At 36.4% G+C, this 19,796-nt stretch overlaps 1 protein-coding gene across 2 annotated transcripts in view; it reads left to right on the top strand.

The window, feature by feature from the left end:
• LOC136842630 (BRCA1-associated protein) overlaps window positions 1-19,796 on the top strand; it is a 156,044-nt gene that overhangs the window by 97,330 nt on the left and 38,918 nt on the right. For both annotated transcript variants that reach the window (XM_067110245.1, XM_067110246.1), the window contains exon 7: window positions 3,428-3,554. In XM_067110245.1, coding sequence (XP_066966346.1) covers window positions 3,428-3,554 — 127 coding nt within the window. The remainder of the gene's footprint in view (window positions 1-3,427; window positions 3,555-19,796) is intronic.

Genomic DNA, 19,796 nt, shown 5'->3' with positions numbered 1-19,796 from the left:
ACAATTCCAAAATTTTCTTTTGTAAATATTATTGTATAATACTAGTTTACTTGTTATAAAAGTCAGGAAAATAAGTAAATGGTAAAATGTTACACACTCCTCTCACTTAGCTTGTGTGTTGGGCCAGAAACCTAATCCTATAATCAGTGCTTGGAAATATGGTACAGACCTCAGGAGACTGGTATGAGTGGCACTTAGTCACAACGTAGTCTAAACAACCAGGAGAGTGGTTATGCATAATAATTTACCTTTTATTTTTTCAGGTCTTTTACTATGAAAGCTGGCATACTAGTGTGAAAATATTTATGTATTTCTTGGCAGGGCACTTTATAGATTCCATTGTTATTTTATGTAATGTGTCAAAGAAGAGAATGAGAACTTGATAGAAAAACTCAGAGCATCTCTGTACATATCCTCCAGTTCCACTGATTGATTTTAGTTATAAGTGGCAGTTAAACCACAAAACCAAATACCTAAACTCTTACAGGGCTGGTATTGAAATTTGAACTACTGTGTGGTAATATTTTGTGTGCATGCATTTTTTTGTTGTTGGCCAAGTTTGTGTAGCGATACTTATAATTTTGAATATTATTATTAACCAGACCACCAAGTGAAATTTGTAGACTCTTGTGGTAATGTTGCTGTGACATCATGCTATGCAGACCAGTACATCAGTAAACTTTGAGGGTGAAGAATGAGACTAATAAAAGCCCAAAATGATCTAGAGGGTTTCAGAATATGTTGTTACTCTATATTTATGGGCTAAGCATATACTGTCATCATGAAGTTAATGATATATGACTTCAAGCTATAGTATTATTCTGTAGTCCAGTGTTTTCTTAACATTTGCCCTTTATTGTCATCATTGCTGTTAATATTATATTATCAAGACTGTTCTTTATATCATCTGTCATTTTTTGTAATGCTGTCAGCTTGCTTCAGGTTTTGGTTGTATATTGAGAAAATACCTAATATTTTACCTGGAATGGCATCTTTTAGTTTTTTATTTGATAACATGACTCTTTTACCATACTACTGCTCCAATTTTGACGTGGCACATTGATGCCAGATACAGCTCCATCATTATATAAGTCTCATTTCTCCAGTTGATGGAGAGATAAAACTTACATCCTAATTAGTGGAAAGCATTAGGTATTTATGTGACAAAGGCTATACATCTGCTTCCCATTGGTAAGAAACTATAAGAATTCCATATGTTCCTGTAATGTAATGTATTCTCTGCAACCCATAAGTTTTAAATTTACTTCTACTTCTTTGTCGTCTTCATATATTGAATGTGTCATTACCCATGTATTATGATTTGAATATGGATGAAGTGAGTATTGTTCACTTCAGTTATTGTCGTGTATTTTACCAGGCACGCCTTTAGACTAAGTAGAACATGACCCGAGTTGTTGCTGACATATTTAATATGATTACCTTGTGCATACACATTCTGAGTAATACATAGGCTTTGGCACAGCCATGGTTTGAGAGTTTTGGGGATATGGTATGTATTTGGCTTTCAAAGAAAATTGCAGCACCTGAGATAACTGAGCAGTAACTTATGGAAACAGCTATTTCAGTTAATTAAATTATATTGGAAGGAGAGGATATTGAGTGTCCCCTCCCCCATCAAAGAAGGGCAATTATTTATTTATATTTTTACTAAACAGAAAAGATGAAAATAAGATCATGTTTAATCAGTTTTAAAACACCATAAACTTTAATGTGGTATAGTAGTTTCTGTCTTTTTAACCACTTGTTCAGTGGAGTTATTGAAGGGATATAGTTTTTTTTAATTTTGTTTGTCCATCATTAGTTAAGTTTTATGTTGGGGTCCAGGTCAGAGCACCTACAAGTCATAGAGGAATGGTGTTTTGTTAGTGAACACATTTTGGATGGTAAGGAAGGTCCATGCAAAAATGGAGTTACTTCAACCTTCATGTGTGCATAAATGAATTTGGTAAAATTTTCTAATAAAGTTTAGGGCCAGCCCATTATATGCTGACTCCTGTGTATCATCAATATTTTTTTGGTAATATATAGTAGTTCATTTTCTAACAGCTTGAAACAACCATTAGTAATTCCTACAGTGTACCTCATGTGTTAATGCTAAAGTTTGTTTTTAGCATCCCTTCAGCCTTATCTGCACCACTTTTACCCTTTTACTTTGCCTCCATTCCTACTTCCTTTCTTCCAGCTTGCTGTCCAGTTCCCTCTTCACTGCCTTAAGCACTGAATGGCTGAAAATTCCCCAGTGTTTTGGCTTTAAAGCCAAATTTTCATATATCAAGATAAATGAGGCTAGAAAATTGAATATAACATGTGTAGAAAAATATTTGAATACAAGAGTATGCATATGAAAGAATTCAGAAACTGGAAACTAATAAAATTATGAAAAAAATAATGTTTACATTTTCCACACATGGAAAAAGTAAGGTTATTTCTCTTAATTGCATCTTAATTTTTTTGTAGATAAATTCTTATTATAGATTCAGAAGAAGGGAACTACATTATGAGTACAAGAATGGGGTAAATTACCTTGAAAACTAACTTACACCATTTTGTCCTCCAGATGCAGAATACAGTAATGGATTGGAAGTCGTTCAGCATTTATGTCACTCATTATTCAAGGATTAGTGGAGATAGTAATTCAATCTCTGATTACAAAGCTTACATTTACAAACCATTGTGGTTTAGGAAGAGATGTGTTGTAGAAGGCCATTTAAATGATGGGTACCCCCTACTATTGCCAGAAGTTAGGTTTGTACTTAGCCTAATCTGACAATGCTTCTTTTTTTAGTTTTGTGCTATGTGCTTCAGTGATATGGCTGTTAATAGGTCTTGACTTGCTGCCATTAGGATCTTGAGTATTATAAAAGTAGTTTAACCTGACACTTGAATCACATTTCTGGACCTGTAGGGCTGGGTAGGAGGGGGAAATTGAAGCAGGAAAAAGTTTTAGTTGGACAGTAGTATGGAAAGAAATTAAAGAAATTGTATCAAAAGGAAAATGAAGAAGCAGAGGAGCTGGAAGCCTAAGAAATCCTGCGGAGAATCAACCTTCCTTCAGTGGTTAACTACCCAAAAGTACTTTGTAGTTGGTACCCCTCATGCTTCGGTTGTTTCCATGAGCAAATTTATATTTATTGGTAATGTGCTTGTGTAATCATTCTTTTTTATTTTTTTGGCCAATGAACTAGGTATCAGTTTATCGTTACTTGTATTAGGCAGTTGAACCACTATTATTAAGTAGTTTATCCATACCACTGGGTCAGTTTAACTAGGTAAAGCCAGTATTAAATCTTGAGTCATGCAATTTTGGAAGTGTATTTGCATTTATTTTGGGTTCTCAAGATATGAATAAGCTTAGGAGCATCTGTATTTGGAAATGTCTTTCATTTAATTTTTTTCATATTTGCAGGACATACAGAGCTTCCCACATGCCCAGTATGCTTGGAACGTATGGATGAATCAGTAGATGGAATTTTAACCATACTGTGTAACCATTCATTTCATGGTGAATGTTTAGCTAAATGGGGAGACACAAGGTAAGAGGCCTTTTTGCTGGACTGGTTCTTAAGTTATTTTCTGAAATTTTAAAAGTATTTTCTTTTAGGTAATTGGGTATGGTTTGAGTTCCTTTGACCATTTTGATAAGTTATAAACCTATAATACTATATTGTTATACCAAAACCATGATTCAGGTGTATGAGGCTTTTATACGTTTTAGGTACCGTATTTGCCGGCGTATAAGACACACCCCTGTTTTACAAGGATATTTTGTGGAAAAAAAAAACAATTTTAGTATGTTTCATCATACATTTATTGAAAGATACTTTAAAGTGATTTTGTAAGGAAAAATTTATTATTTGGGATCAATCTTACATACTGTTAAAGTTAGCTTACATCTCCATGCCGGTAGGCAAGTCGGCATTCAAACAAAAGATTAAATGGCTGCCCAGGTGACTGTCTAGTTCACCTGTTCTCCACCAGGTGTGTTTCGAATGTTTGAGCTCTTGTCAGAATTCTAGCTGCCATTGTGTAGGTGCTTGTTGGTATTTCATGGCTTTTTGCAAGTACTGTATCATGGTAATGTACACTCGGCAAGGAAAGTGAGGATACAGTTTTCATTAGATTTCGTTCATTGAATTTTAATTTTTTTCTTACAGAAAACACATAATCTCAGTAAATTTACACTAGAATATGAAAATACAATGCAAATTATATCATATATGTTAAATCTGCAAAACAAAAACGTTCAGATACTTAAAAACACCATGCATGTCCGAAGTAATTAGAATTTCTCAGATGACTTCGTTCATAGAGATCTAAAAGATAGGGTGTGGACATCTCAGTGTAGTACTGATTATCAGAATGGCGATATTTACTCGTTGTCCGTTATGAACAGGCTTATTATTGCATCAGTATACGAGGTAATGATAATTTCTTTAATTTTTACACATTCCTATATGTATTTCACAGTGTTAAAAGTCAGCTGGAATTAATGGCAGTAAATGTTGTGACAGCTAGGGTAGGTTGACCAAATCTATTTAAATCCGCAAGAGCGTTCTCTATGATGTGAGGAGCAGCGCAAAACTTCGGCGGGAAAACACAAGTAACTGGATGTTTCTTGATGTTGCCATAGTTTCTCTCTCTCTCTCTCTCTCTCTCTCCATTGCTAAAACATACTTTACAAATATAATATCGCTCACTCCCTAAAAGAAAAAAAATAATGAAATGAGTAGCTGTACATATAGGCCTAGGCTTACACAACAACAGACTCTCTCTCTCTCTCTCTCATCATAACAATGCATTCGTTCCTTTATTGTTCCCCATGTTTTTCGTTGGACATTGCTCAAATTTAACTCTTGATTTCATTATGGAGATCTCGTTTCTGATTATGCAAGCATTCCATTCATTGTGGTGTCATAAATTCATTTGTGTAAGGTTACTTGGTAGGTTATGTTGAAAAATGTTTGTTTTGCTCAGAACTGTCGCTGCAAATTACAACTTGAATGAATATTGTAAAGCTTACTACTGCATTTAAGTATCAATGATTTCAGAATCGTAGAATATGATTGAAAATTATAGGAGGTCAAGCAAAACACAAACACAATAAAACTGAAGCTCCTCCCCTTTCTAAAGTTGCCAGATGTCGCATTATTGAGCAATATATGTCTGAAGATTTGAAAAACTGTATCCTAACTTTCCTTGCCGAGTGTACATTTATTTTTCCTAGGATGCCTCCACTTGAATCAAGGCTAAGAACATCAGGTTCTGTAGGAATGGTTACTGTATTGGCAGAATGTTGATTTTTTTTTTTTTAGGGGATACACACTGTTTATGCCGGCTGCAATGGTTTTAAGTGTAATCTTCAGAGTAGATGTGAGGAAGTAGGGATTTTGAAGGACTTTCTGCTCAGTTAGACTGCCAAGCAATTTGTTAGGTCAGGTTATCAACCTGTCATTTCTCCCCACTTCTCCAGGTCCTACTTCTGTAGTTATCCATACTCAGTCTGGGATTTTCCTTTGCTAGTGCTTTAGTTATTACTGAAACTTCCTCTTTAGCTCCCCTTTTGGTTCAGGAAAATCATATTAAGAATTTAGAACAGGACTTAAACCTTATTGTGGTCAATCCAAGGTTTGTCAGAATTGGTTAGGGAACTGCTGCAGGTCCCCCTCCATTGTACGATTATTTTCGTGTTCCCTCATAAGAGGAAAGGTGTCGGTGCCCTCGCCAGTCTGTAGCCTGAGCCTGGGACTGCCCTGCGACAGTTGGATTATGAGGAAGAAGTCAACTGCCAGGGAACTGGGTGAATTCTCGGGGGTGATATGGTTCTGTGCCCTCCGTCACCTGCCTCTCCGTTTTTCACATTCATAGTCTCGTGTAATGCGTTAGCTGAAAGATCAATTTGGTAAATGTTAATCTTCACTACATATGTAACTACAGTAATGCCGTCATTGGCACCTATAGTCGGTTTTTTTTTTCATCTGTCCACCCGCCTGTGCTGCTCGCGCATGGTAACACTGCGTCCCGGGCTTTAAATAGTTACGCTATGTGTAAGTTTTAGGTAAATAAAAGGATATCCGGGTGTACATTTGCAACTGAAAAGTGTTTTAATGATTTACTGTATGCGAATTACACCGTTAATATTCGAAATAGGATATTGTTATTGTTGAATGTAAGCTGCCTTTTTGGGGTGGCGAATGGAACAGCCAGACGCAGTGGCGGGAAAATTGCTTCTCTCGCTGTTCACTACGGCAAGATGTCAACTTTATTGGACCACACCTACTCTGCTACTAAGCTACGTGTTACTTCATTACATGTAAGTATATCAGTATATACATTTAATTTTTATTAACCCTTTAACGCCGAAGCCCTATTTACAAAAACGTCTCCCGTATGCGGCGGCGTTCAGTGAGTTAAGCGCCCGAAGCGGAAAAATTTTTTCAAAAATCACAGCACGCTTAGTTTTTAAGATTAAGAGTTCATTTTTGGCTCATTTTTTTGTCATTGCCTGAAGTTTAGTATGCAACCATCAGAAATGAAAAAAATATTATCATATATAAATATTGGAATATATGACAGCAAAAAAACTCGTATATAATTGTATACAAATCGCTGTAAGCAAAACGGTTAAAGCTAATGACTTAATTTTTTTAGTTGTATTGTACACTAAATTGCAATGATTTTGGTATATAACAAATTTTAAAACGATCAAAGCAACACAGAGAAAATATTATCACAAAATGATGCATGAATTGTAATCTTGATGTAAAAATTTTTTTCAAAAAATCACCATAAATCGAAATATTGTGCTAGAGACTTCCCGTTTGTTGAAAAATGAAGCTAATTGATTGAATATTACTAGACTGTAAGTGTTTTAGCTTACAATTGCAGTTTTCGACCATTTCGGTCGCGTTAAAGTTGACCGAAAGTCGAATTTTTCTATTTATCGTGATTTATATGAAAATATTTCAAAACTGATAAAAGCTACAACCATGAGTTATTTTTTGTTGTATTGTAAATGAAATTGTGCACATTTTCATATATAAAACTTTATGTATCGACTAATATAAAACAGTGCAAATATTATGACAACGAGACGAAAGAATTTCTGAGATGTTCGGCCAAGTTACCGCGCAGACGTAAGGAAAATGTTTTTTTAAAAAATTCACCATAAATCGAAATATTGTGCTAGAGACTTCCAATTTATTGCAAAATGAAGGTAAACGATTGAATATTACTAGAATGTAAGAGTTTTAGCTTATAATTGCGTTTTTTGCCATTTCGGTCGAAATCAAAGTTGACTGAAGGTTGAAATTTTGGCAGTTATCAAGATTTATGTGAAAATATTTCAAAACTGATAAAAGCTACAAACATGAGCTAATTTCTGTTGTATTCTACATGAAATTGCACACATTTTCATATATAAAAGTTTATGTAACGACTAATGTAAAACGATGCAAACATTACGACAACATGACGAAAAGAATTTCCGAGATGTTTGGCCGAGTTACGTACAAGCAGACGTAATGAAAAATTTTTTTTCAGAAATTCACAATAAATCGAAATATTGTGCTAGAGACTTCCAGTTTGTTGCAAAATGAAGGTACATGATTGAATATTACTAGAATGTAAGAGTTTTAGCTTATAATTGCGTTTTTACCATTTCGGTCGAGGTAAACTTGACCGAAGCTTGAAATTTTGGCAGTTATCGTGATTTTATGAAAATATTTCAAAACTGATAAAAGCTACAACCATGAGTTATTTTCTGTTGTATTCTACATGAAATTGCGCACATTTCCATATATAAAACTTTATGTAATGACTAATATAAAACGGTGCAAACATTACAACAACGTGACGAAAGAATTTCTGGCGCGGATGTAAGGAAAAAGTTTTTTTCAAAAATTCACAATAAATCGAAATATTGTGCTAGAGACTTCCAATTGGTTGCAAAATGAAGGTAAATGATTGAATATTACTAGAATGTAAGAGTTTTAGCTTACAATTGCGTTTTTTGCCCATTTCGGTCGAGTTAAAGTTGACTGAAGCTTGAAATATTGGCGGTTATCGTGATTTATATGAAAATATTTCAAAACTGATAAAAGCTACAACCATGAGTTATTTTCTGTTGTATTCTACATGAAATTGCACACATTTCCATATATAAAACTTTATGTAACGACTAATATAAAACAGTGCAAACATTACGACAACGTGTGAAAAGAATTTCTGGCATGGACGTAAGGAAAAAAGTTTTTTCAAAAATTCACCATAAATCGAAATATTGTACTAGAGACTTCAATTGGTTGCAAAATGAAGGTAAATGATTGAATATTACTAGAATGTAAGAGTTTTAGCTTACAATTGCGTTTTTTGCCCATTTCGGTCGAGTCAAAATTGACCGAAGGTTGAAATTTTGGCAGTTATCGTGATTTATATGAAAATATTTCAAAACTGATAAAAGCTACAACCATGTATTATTTTCTGTTGTATTGTACATGAAATTGCGCACATTTTCATATATAAAACTTTATGTAACGGCTAATATAGAACAGTGCAAAAATTATGACAAAATGATGAAAAATTGCTGAAATTTTTGGCGAGTTACTGCGCAGGCGGGCGTAAGGAAAAAGTTTTTCAAAAATTCACAATAAATCGAAATATTGTGCTAGAGACTTCCAATTTGTTGCAAAATGAAGGTACATGATTGAATATTACTAGAATGTAAGAGTTTTAGCTTACAATTGCGTTTTTCGACCATTTCGGTCAAGTCAAAGTTGACCGAAGGTTGAAATTTTTTGTAGTCGACGTTTGCTACGTCCACTCGGCATTCAACAGACAATTTTAGTCGACGTTTGCTACGTCCAACAGGCGTTTAAGGGTTAAGTGCGTTTTAGCCAGATACGGGTGGAGTGTGCTGTTCCGTCCCCCTCTTTCCCTCCCTCCCTCCAGGACTGTAATGCAACTTACTCATGCATATCACTCGATTGATAAAACATCTGTTCGCCACTTCATTTTTATGGGGAGGTATTCTTTTTTCATCATTCATTCTCGAGACAATTTTCCAGCCAAGACTATTAGGGTGGTAATCCCTTAATCAAAGGAGCCTTACATTTGTTTACATATTCATTTATTAATAACATGTAGCCTAGCACTGATATGTCTTTTTAACATAATTGTAATGTTAAATAAAAGGAGTAGCTACAAATTTGTTTCATTCAACTAGGAGAAATGAGGAATTACCATAGAATCATGCAGTGGCAGCAGACACTTTTATGTAAAAAAATCCTTAATTGTTTTTCCTTATAACTCGGCTCGTCATAAAGATATTGTCAGCATTGTATGATTACCACCCTAATATTCTTGGCTGAAAAACGGTCTCGAGAAAGAATGATGAAAAACGAATACTTCCTCATAAAAATAAAGTGAACAGATGTTTTATCAATCAGGTGATTTGTGTGAATAAGTTGTATTGCGGTCCGGGAGAGAGGGAGTGTGAGAGAGAGATGGAACAACACACTCCACCTGCATCCCCCCTCTCGCTCAACTGTAATTCGTTAATCAAGATGAACCACTCTTGGGGTTCCAGCTTAAGTGAATCCATTGTAATAACAGCAATGATATTGATGCCAGTGACTTTAGCAAATAAGGTGACAGCTTGGAGTAAAAAGCAGTACAACCAGAGCTTTCTCCTTTCTAAATATGGTCAATGCAAAAATAACATTTCCACAAATTCCATTAAACAGATGCTAAACCAAGTTACATCATATTGTATCTGGCTGAAACGCACTTTATAAAAATTAAAAGTATATACTGATATACTTAAGTGTAATGAAGTAACACGTAGCTTAGTAGCAGAGTAGGTGTGGTCCAATAAAGCTGACATCTTGCCGTAGTGAACAACGAGAGAGGCAATTTTCCCGCCACAGCGTCCGGCTGTTCCATTCGCCACCCTGAAAAGGCAGCTTACTGTACATTCAACAATAATAACAATATCCTATTTCGAATATTAACGGTGTAATTCGCATACAGTAAATTATTAAAACACTTTTCAGTTGCAAAAGTACACCCAGATATCCTTTTATTTACCTAAAACTTACATATAGCGTAACTATTTAAATCCTGGGACGCAGTGTTTCCATGTGCAAGCACTACAGGCAGGTGGACAGATGAAAAAAAACTGACTATAGTAGAGGTTGTTAGTATCAATAGGACTAATTCTATAGGTACAGGTAGTCTCCCGGTTATCGGCGGGAGTTTCATTCTAAGGGCGTGATGATAACCAAAAATCGCTAATAACTGAAAATCGGCGATTTTTGGGCTTATCGGTGCCAAAAGCTCCGATTTTTGGTTATAGGTGCCTCTGTTAAGTATGTATTGACGCCAATACCCAATTATTGCTACCAATAAGCGGAAATCGGCAATTTTGGCGCCAAAAATTGCCAATTTTTGGTCACAAAAATTGGCAATTTTCAATGCTAGACAAGCCCTGTAAAACTGGATTGCCATTAACCAAGCCCGCCGTTAACCGGGAACTGCCTGTATAGACAGTTTTATTAGGAATAAATTGTCTGTATCTAGTTTTACTTGATCTGATGTTATGTTGACTTAGTCAATTGTTTAACCAATCTCTCCATCTTTTAGTGATTCTAAATCCTTGTCTGCTGGCCTATTCCTCTTCCTCTGTTGAAATGCACTTGTTTGTGCTGTACATGCCCTTTCTTCGGCTATCGGCAAATCTGTTACTTCTGCCTCTATTAATGTTTTTCTTTACAAATCTACCATAGTTACAGTATCTTCTGTTGTTTCCAAGCTAGATATTATTTTAGTGACATAGCTTTCTAAGGATGTGTCATATGGGAATGCTCTCAAGTTTGTTGACTCACTTTTGGATGAGGCAGTAAGGTTGTTGTAACTCCCCTCCCCCCCGCCTCTGAACTTTCCCATTTTCTTTAGGTACTTCTTTTTCTTTCACTCAGCTGAGTTGCTTTGATTGCATTTTCCTGGCTTTTGATGGAGCATTTTCCTGTCTACCTGTCGCCAGGTGTTGCTAGGAAACAGCTGTCTCCTCCTGTCACCCTCTGGCAGAAGACGAGTTTGAATTGGAGGATCTCCTTCGGTTTGATCGGCGTTTGCTGGAGTGTTGCGCTTCTCGGTATCCTCATTGAGTTGAGGAAAGAGACCACATAGAGAATAGGCCTTGGTTGTCTTCGAGTATTTTGGTGCCCTTAAGTATTTGGAGAAAGAGAACCCAAGCTTTCTCCTTCACAAGTTTTCTCGTATTCAGGAGCACAAAGCTCCCTTTAGGTCTGCCTATGGTTTTTTAGGAAGTTGCGGAGCACCAACTCTAGCGATACAGGTGCTTAAACTGTCTTCTGTAGAAGATTCAGTTGTATTTTCTCTTTCCTGTGAAGAGATGAACTAGAGACTGACAAATACTTTGGACTTGCTGAATTGGAGTCTCAGTTTAGTAAGTTTTTATCTTTTATTGAATTTTTGCTCAGTATTTTGCTTCTTCCCTGCATCAGCTTGAGAGGTTGAGGCTCCAGCTTAGTGTGTTTTGGCACCAGCGGGAGTTTAGCCAGGAAGAATGTTAGTTTTTAACTCATTTCTAATGCTACAGGCTAATGTTCTCATGCTTATACTACTTGGCTTGGAAGAAGTGAGAACATTTATGCTCCTATCTGAAGTAAAGGCTTATGCTGCACAGGTTAAGGCAGTAAGGAAGTATATATTGTTGCAAGTCTTATTTTATACCTTTGGGGGATAAGTTCAGCTCTCGGGTCTGGTAGATGGCCAATTATAAGCCTCCTGGCATGCATGGAGAGACTTAGGAGCACACCTTACGTGGTGGAGGCAGTGAATGAGTTATGATTCCTTTTAGGTTACCCTCTTCTGGTTTAGTCTCCTGTAGCTGTTTCTCTGTCTTCTCCAGCATAAGTCTCTCTCTTTCTTTAGTAAGGGGTTGTATTAGAGAGAAAGAAATGGACCAGGTGGTAATTCACTGAGATTTTACCTCTTGACTTTTTCCTAGCTCCATAAGCAACTGGAGATTGGCAACCATTGTTGGACACATTGAGACTGAATGACTTTATGAGTCTCTCCCCATGCTTTTGTTTTCCCAGCATGGTTTTAGTGACTTCCAAAAGAATGATCAGATGTTTTGGTGGACGTGCAGGAGACAATTTTCTCAAATCAGCACATCCTCAGTCATCCAAGTACCTTCGTGTTGTATTTACAGAGGAGTATTGCTGTTCTGGGCATTTTGTTTGGGCTTGTGTACAGCGCCTTTATAAGTATTCACAGGGAATTTGTTGCCCATAGGTGGATGGGGTTGATTTTTAGGAGCAAGAAATCTTTTCCTTTAAGTCAACTGGTTCAAGTTGGCCAACTCTCGACAGTAATGCCAAAGGCCAAGGATCTGTTACTTCATCTGGCTCAGTCTCTGTGCAGTATGATTTTCAGTCGACTTCCCTAATTCCTCCTCATTCTTATCTAGTGATGTGGGGATGATACTTGAATTTGCAGGCTTGTCTGTCAGAAGACAAATAGGCACTTTCTTTTAGCCCTGAAGGGAGCTTCCTAAGGGCTTTCTTTGTTAAGAAACATGGCCTCACTGGGGATTTTGTCAGAATAATCAGGCTCAATTACAGTCCAGATTACGACTTACAGCTAATGTTCGTTAAACTTGTAAGTAATCCAGGACCATCATTGTCACCAAGTTCCGTAAGAGTGACTCTGAAACCAAGATTTGACCATTTTATTCTTAAACCTACATCAAGGTTTTCGTTTTTCTCCCGTCATGTAACACGAAATGTGATGTCTTTATTAATTATTCTTCTTTCTGTTTATGTCTGCTATTCGTTGTCAAGTTAAGAAGATTACTTTCTTTAGAGATGCTTATCGTTCTGGCTTTGTTATGTAGTAGCGTGTTTTTAGTTCCAGGAGGCTTGAAGAAGACGCAATGTAGCTTTCTTTACTTCATTAACACAATAATAAAGTTTTAGTAGGTATGCAAATGAATTTCAGTGCAGTGAGTGTCGAATGTGAGCCTTTCTTCTTCTATCAACCCACAATTAGTGAGACTTACAACCCCACCCCCTATCTTCTCTCCGTTACCTTCTCTGCTGTACTGCTTGTCAACTGGACCTTTTTCATGGTTTTTGGAAATGATTGTCCAGCCCTAATAGGCTGGGAGTCTTGCTTTTGTCCCGCCTTCATTGATGCTAATGGATCATGCAGATTACCTGAAACGCCCTATTTTTGAAATGTTACCTCCCTCAAGGAGGAGTTTCTAAATCACCAAAATTATGAATTTTTCTGGCTGTTATTCCATTACAAGGCTACCTTGCTTTTTGTTACGAATTTCTCATGATTACGAACTTGATTAAGAGCAGTCATAATGGCTTTGTAACCACGACACATCATAACATTTACCCGTGTTTTGCTTTTCTAATCATGACACGGTTTTGCTGTTCTAGCTAGTTTACAAATCTCTCTGTTTCTGAGTTCTGGCCTTTGTTTTCTTAAAATCTCTTTCTGTTTATCAATGTCTATCAATGAAAGGTTTCTCTCTCTTTGCCCTTTATTCAGAATTTCTAGTTGTATCCTTACATCACTCTGACACCTACCAAACATTGTCCTCAATGTTAGTTCTTCGCTGGGTGGCGGGTTCCGTTTTCAGCTACCACTCGATGGTCGGCCTTGTTCGAATCTCACAGTGAACAACAAAAATTTGTTTCTGGTGATAGAAATTAATTTCTCGCTATAATGTGGTTCGGATTCACAATAAGCTGTAGGTCCCGTTGCTAGGTAACCAATTGGTTCTTAGCCACGTAAAATAAGTCTAATCCTTCAACCAGCCCTAGGAGAGCTGTTAATCAGCTCAGTGGTCTGGTTAAACTAAGATATACTTAACTTTGTCCTCAATGTTAAACAACAAAATGGATATATTATTAATAGGTTAGGCCTGAAAGAGGCAGTTATCCTTTTATTTTGTGATTTTAGAACCTAGAACAGTGGTTCTTAAACTTTTTTGCCTTGTGCCCCCCCCTCTGCACTATGTATAGACCCCAAGCCCCCTACCCCTGAAATTTTTGCCAACTTTAATCTATAAACAATTTGTTGTCTATTTGTTTGCTATTATACTTATCATAACAATAAAAGACAATTCATAAACAAGATTTGAAATTAAAAGCGAATTATATTTTGAATTTGGAAGCAGGGATAATGTTTTGGGCAATTTTGTTAACATCACAAATTAAAAAAATAATAGGCACCATCTGGCAACTCTGCTTGCGCCCCCCTTGGAAGCCTCTGGCGCCCCCAGTTTAAGAAACACTGACCTAGAACATCTGTGTCAAAGTAAGCCTGGAGGAGACAAAATTAACAATTTATTTTGTGGTTTTAGAAACTAAAATGTCTTTATCAAAGGTTAAGCCTGGAGAAGGCAGAGTTAACATTTTGTTTTGTGGTTTAGGAAAACCTAGATGTCTTTGTCAAAGGTTAAGCTTGGAAGAGGCAAAGTTAACCTTTTGTTTTTACCTAGAATGTCTTTGTCAACAATACGAGGTTCTCTGGAACGTATTTGGTTGGGCTAGTGCATGAGAACTAGCTCCATACCATTTACCATTATTGAAGTAAATATTCGTAATGTGAGAGTTTTCGCTACCTCATTTAGTTTGATGACAGTTGTCGCATGAGAATGGGTTTAATGTGGCGCAGTGGAAGTGCAATTTGGTTTTGCCATTCAATACCTTAAGTATGCAGAATCATGTTTGAAACAGTAAAGCCCTTGGTCCACTACTAGTAGCAGGTAAAGTCTTTTCCTGAACCAAGGAAAGAGCAATCTTTTAGGCTCTGTTTTAAATCCCAGGTTTTAGTATTTTGGGGAGCATGCAGGTACAGCGCTGAAAACCCCGCTTAACAGTGCTGTTAATCAGATACCAGCGCCGTCAACCGGAGATCGGTGCCGAAATCCCCACTTACCAGCACTGTTAACTGCAGATCAGCACTGAAATCCCCACTTAATGGCACCGTTACCTGGAGACTAGCACCCAAAATCCAGCTAGACAAGTGCTGTAACACCAAAACACTGTTAACCGATGCCGCTCGTAAGCAGGTTTTGCCTGTACATATATTGTATAGGAGCATACCTTTATACCTGTATCGTAAAGATATTTATTTTTAGTGTGTTGTTTTATAGGGCTTTTGGACCCAGGCACAGGGGTCCCCTCATGCTGCTTCCATTTCAGTCTAGCTGAATTGAGGCGGTTTTCTCCGCAAGACTGCTCTTGGCTGCACACATATGAGAACCTTGCCCCCTGAATGGAATCCACCTTCTGGGTGCAGTAAGATCCAGAAAGGATTCCAGAACAGGTAAGAATATTTTGGGTTTCATGCAAGAAACCTTTAGCTTGAATGGCTGAGTGGATTTGGTCTAGCTACACTACCCACCATCCTCTTCTCAATGTGGGAATCATCTAACTTTAATAGTAGGTAAGCTTCATCCCAAATAATATAAATTTTCATAATAAAATTTATTATTTGGATACTTACTTACTGTTAAAGTAGAACCCCACCCAGCCTCCCCACAACTTATTGGGCTGTCAAGGAGAATTCTGACGAGTGTAAACATTTGAAACACACCTGGTGGAGAACAGGTGAGATAGACAGGCATCCGGGCAGCCATTCAATCTTTTGTTTGAATGCTGACTTGCCTGTCGGAGCGGAGATGTAAGCTAATTTTAACAGTAGGTAAGTATCCAAATAATAAATTTTATTATGAAAGTTTATATGATTCTGTGCATGAAATACAATATTGTGAGAGTGTATTGGAACAAAGTATGAAAATATATGTAAATTTACACTCACCTTTAAAAGGAAACGAAATGAAATTTACCATAAATAAACAACGTTTATGTGTTACCGTGACAGGCCACCAGGGCAGTGCTGTGATTTTGTTTACATCCACTCAGTGCAAATGGCTGACAGGCAAACTGCCGATGTATCGTAAGCAATTTTCTGTAAGTTTGTGGTAACAGACTGATAATTTGGCTTGTTTTCAGTATTTTATTATTACTAGTAACACAGTGTACTGTAATAATTAGGCTTGTTTTTCAATGTTTCTTTATTAGCAACAATTTTTGTGCCTACCCAGTATGCTTGCCATAGGCTAGGCCTAGCCTAACCTACAGCGCTCGACCTCCCATCTGTAATATGGCCGCAGGTCAGGTTTTTGATACATTTAAAAAAAAAAGTGCATCTAATATGCTGGCAAATACGGTAAATTGAGGGTGATATTCTATTTTATCGCAGACATTACCAGGTTTTGTCTGGAAAGTGATGTCTTTTCAAGCATTTTTTAATGTTTACTTACAAAGTTTTCAAGTCCATTTTTAATGAAGGTATAATAAATTTTACTTATTTTACTGTAGAAGAGTATAAGCTATCTCAGAGTTGGCCTAAAATATAGAAAAACTTTATAGAACAAAACTTGTTGAGATTACTAAACATTGTGCAAACTACTTTTCTAATCAGTTCACAGCTTTGACAGAAACCCAAATTTTTTGTGAAATTGATTTTCAAAGCCCAGTTAAGTTCTACACCAGGACATGTGCCACCTCTGCTTAGCCTTTACCGTGATCACCCAAGGTTGTGTACATGAGTGATCAAAGTAGGTCATACCCTGTGTCATGGGCTGTTTAAAATCAACCAATAACTAGGTTGTGGTGAAATTGAGTTTCCCAGTTATAATTTTTTTTAATATTAACCAGTAGCACTGTTTTAACACTTTCCTGTCCAATTGACGTAATATTACGCAATACCCCCTTTCTTTTCTGACTTGACGTAATTTTACGTAAAATTTACCGACATTTTTAAATGCGTGTGGTAGGGTGAATTTTTTTATTTTCGGACAGTTGGTGGTTTCCATAGGCTAAAGCATACCTTGGACCGTGTAACTCAGGCATCAATACGCCAGGCAAGCAGTTCCTATACTGTGCATGCGCAAATCCCTGGCATAGTAAATTTCTCAGCTGATCCTACCCACGCTTCTCTCTCGTATCTTACATTTTTTTATAAAATGTAGGATTACATTATTGGAAACACTCTGTTTTGTACCCTCTTTTTCTATAAATTTTTAGTTCCTCTACTGTGCATGCGCAAAATCCTGGCGTAGTAAAATTCTCACAATGACATCAGCTGATCCCACCCATGCAGGCCTGGCAGGCCACACTTCTGTCAGAGACCATGCGTACGAGGTTGGGTAAACACGTGTGGCTGTTTACATACAGTGACGTCAATCGAGAACAGTTTCCAACATGCTTTCGCAAAGTTTTTACGGTAAAACTAGCGGAAAACGCGTTAGTGCATCACATAAGAGACGTCTGGATTTTAGGCAGGGCTCTGAATCTCATTTTTCATTATTATATATATCGATATTTAGAGAATTTTGTTGGCTTTCTCATAAAAAAAATAATTAATTCGCCTAACTGTTATAGCTTTTGAGCTACGAATGATAATGTTGACAACGGTAACATTTTTTTTCGTTTCGAACAGCTTATAACGTCAAAATGAAACTGTTGCCGTTACCAAAGCCATTTTTCTTGACTCTCACTTTATTCCTCAACCTTTCCTCTACATTTTTGTATATTTAAAAAGTAATTTCTATGAAAAATATCCGAGCTAGGGCTCTTCAAAAAAAAAAAATGTCTAGCGATAATTCTCACCGTATGCCGGGCAGCGCACTCTGTTTCTTACCCTATTTTCTATCAATTTTTCACCAACTGGACTTATTCGTTTTTCATTCTTTTTATATGTCGATATTTAGAGAATTTTGTTGGCTTTCTCATAAAAATAATTCATTAAGCCTAACTGTTATAGTTTTGAGCTCACGAACAATAATGTTGACAATGGTAACTTTTTTTTCGTTGATCAACTTATAATGTCAAAATGATACTGTTGCCATTACCAAAGCCATTTTTCTTAACTCTACCTTTATTCTTCAACTTTTCCTCTACATTTTCGTATATTTACAAAGTAATTTCTATGAAAAATAACCGAGATAGGGCTCTTCAAAAAAGATTTTTTTGTAGCGATAATTCTCACCATACGCTGGCCTGAGCACTCTGTTTCTTACCCTCTTTTCTATCAATTTTTTCACCAACTGGACTTATTCATTTTTCATTGTTTTATATGTCAATATTTAGAGAATTGTGTTGGCTTTTTCATAAAAAATAATTCGTTCGCCTAACTCTTATAGCTTTTGAGCTACGAACGATAATGTTGACAACGGTAACATTTTTTTTTGTTTCGATCAATTTATAACGTCAAAATGAAACTGTTGCCGTTACCAACGCCATTTTTCTTGACTTCCCCTTTATTCTTCAACTTTTCCTCTACATTTTCGTATATTTACAAAGTAATTTCTATGAAAAATAACCGAGATAAGGGCTCTTCAAAAAAAATTTTTTCTAGCGATAATTTTCACCATAGGCCTGGCAGAGCGCTCTGTTTCTCACCCTCTTTTCTATCAATTTTTTCACCAACTGGACTTATTCGTTTTCCATTATTTTATATGTCAATATTTAGGGAATTTTGATGGCTTTCTCATAAAAAATAATTCATTCGTCTGACTTTCATAGTTTTTGGGTTACGAATGAAAATATAAAAATAAGTAAAAAAATTTTTTTTTCATTAAATAACTCACATTTTTTCATATTTAGATGGCTGGGACTCTTATTCTGACTATTCCACCATAAAATATAAACATTTAGAAAAAAAGGACAGCAAAATGAATGTTGTTGGCATAAAATTTCTATTTTTGCTGAATTTTTGAAATTATTTTTTTGCACTATCGAGCGCTCCCAGACACATTGTGATAACTAAACAGATAGGAAAGGGTTAATTTCTGTTCCACTGAACCCCTATGCTATCCACCAGCCATTTCAAACTTGTAGCGGCAACATGTACCTACCAACGATTTGTGAAGAATGTCTAAGAATAACCTGTTTCACTTTGTTGTAAACAATGAAGAGTTCATTAAATATTTAAAGCACACTTGGCTGTTAGGTGATTATAGTGGAACATGCATGCTATGCAAAGTAGGAAAAATTTATTGCATAAAAGAAGTTGTCTCCTCACACAAGTGAACCACAAGAATTTTGGCATTGCAGCAAAAAATCTGGTGAAAAAAATGTTCTCACCCAACCATGGATAATTTTTATTTTGCTGGGGATGACTGTACACACAAGGGCAAATTAAATTAGGACTCAAAATTGGATCTGATCACACAACTATCCATTGGAGTAATTTCTGTTGTGTGCATCAGCATTTTAATTAATGATAAATCAAAAAGATTGGCAGGCCTGGTCACATTGAGGAAGTTTAAAAACTAAGGTACAACAAAGTCCATGCTGTTGACAGGTACTGGGCTCATTGTGGAATTCATCACAATTCATTTGAGACTTTTTTTTTCAGTGGTTCTTAGTTGTAAGGCCAAACTTTTTTGCTGGCATTGCTGAAGTATGTGCATCTAGAAATTACCTGCTCTGACGTTTGGGAATTGTACAGCAGTGTTTGGAATTATTTCTTAAGCTACTGTACTGTTAACCGTAGTCTGAACTTTGTCAGTCAGGACAGTCCTAATGTATATACTTATTCTGTAGAGCTGCAGTGCCCAGTCCCAAAAATGACAGTGATACACCCAAGAAAGGGTAGAGGAAAAATGTGTATGATGGCTATTTTTATGTGTACTGTACCAAGTTTGAAATTATTCTAGA

This window comes from Macrobrachium rosenbergii, chromosome 10 (assembly GCF_040412425.1).
Source record: "Macrobrachium rosenbergii isolate ZJJX-2024 chromosome 10, ASM4041242v1, whole genome shotgun sequence".
Lineage (NCBI taxonomy): Eukaryota > Metazoa > Arthropoda > Malacostraca > Decapoda > Palaemonidae > Macrobrachium > Macrobrachium rosenbergii.
This window is presented reverse-complemented; position numbering and strand designations above follow the sequence as displayed.